The sequence below is a fragment of the Mandrillus leucophaeus genome, unplaced genomic scaffold (assembly GCF_000951045.1).
Source record: "Mandrillus leucophaeus isolate KB7577 unplaced genomic scaffold, Mleu.le_1.0 Scaffold164, whole genome shotgun sequence".
NCBI classification, from domain to species: Eukaryota; Metazoa; Chordata; class Mammalia; order Primates; family Cercopithecidae; genus Mandrillus; species Mandrillus leucophaeus.
In genome coordinates this window covers 947332-948339 of record NW_012101632.1, presented here as the reverse complement: position 1 = coordinate 948339, position 1008 = coordinate 947332, and the positions used below count along the sequence as shown (strand labels likewise).

The following is a 1008-nucleotide window of genomic DNA, read 5'->3' as shown; positions in this document are numbered from 1 at the left end:
GCCTCCCAAAGTGCTGGGATTACAGGCATGACCCCTGTGCCTGGCCTGTTTCTGGTGTTTTTCTGACCACATCCTGTGCTGAAGACTGGTCAATGTATTATGGAATTTGTTGCCCTGTCCTAGCCGTAGTACAACACGAAACAGAATATTCTGGAAAAGAGGCCAGTAGTAGGCATTTCTACACAGATGAACACGCCGAAGGAAGCTGAAGGAAATTTGGGGTCAGAGAGTCCAAGCCCCAAGAGTGGGTCCTGCATGTCCACATGCAGAGAAGGCCACCAGGCTTGGGCATGAGACCACCAAGCTTGCGTATGGAGACCTGCAATGTGCAACGTCGTCTTTCAGAGTTGGATGCTTGTCTTGGAATGCCCTGAGTCTCAGAACGCTGGTGCTGATGTCCCCCAGGGAAGGGAGGGGAGCCTGCTGGGAGGTGTGGGGAGGAGAGGCGCTGGAGAGAAGGAGACCAGCTGAGGCTTGTCAGGGAAGCGTTGGGGGCTGATGGTCTGGAGGCACCACATTTCTTGGCAGACGGGAGCCTGGAAGTGTGGCCACTCCCCTTGCTAGTGGAACAGGACTCTGTGAGCTTCTCACGTGGACTTGGGTGACAACCAGTCCTGGGTGACAACCAATCCTGACCAGCTTGTTCCCATGGCTGCCAACTCAACAACAGACATGAGCCCTTCCTCCTCAGCAGAAATCGTGCCCACGAGCCAGCCCAGCTCCAAGGAGCAGACAGGACTGGACCAAGGACTGGCCAGGGCCATGGCCACAGTCCAGTGGCTGCCAAAGAGGTAAGACCTGTCTCTGGGCTTTTGGAGGTCTGTGCTTCAGGAGGGAGGCCAGTAGGAAGGAGCAGTGCGTGGTCTTTCTGCTCAGACGTGAAACCACCCGCTTTGAAAATATCTAGGAGGCCAGGTGTGGTAGTTCACGCCTGTAATCCCAGAACTTTGGGAGGCTGAGTTGGGAAGACACCTTGAGGCTGGTAGTTCAAGACCAGCCTGGGCAACA

The 1008-nt window shown here is 55.5% G+C and overlaps 1 protein-coding gene across 1 annotated transcript in view; it reads right to left on the bottom strand.

The window, feature by feature from the left end:
* Nucleotides 1-1008, bottom strand: part of HIP1 (huntingtin interacting protein 1) — a 116931-nt gene that overhangs the window by 61411 nt on the left and 54512 nt on the right. Inside the window, exons 7-8 of the mRNA XM_011976355.1 lie at nt 592-780; nt 133-205 (exon numbers count right to left, since the gene is read on the bottom strand). Coding sequence (XP_011831745.1) covers nt 133-205; nt 592-780 — 262 coding nt within the window. The remainder of the gene's footprint in view (nt 1-132; nt 206-591; nt 781-1008) is intronic.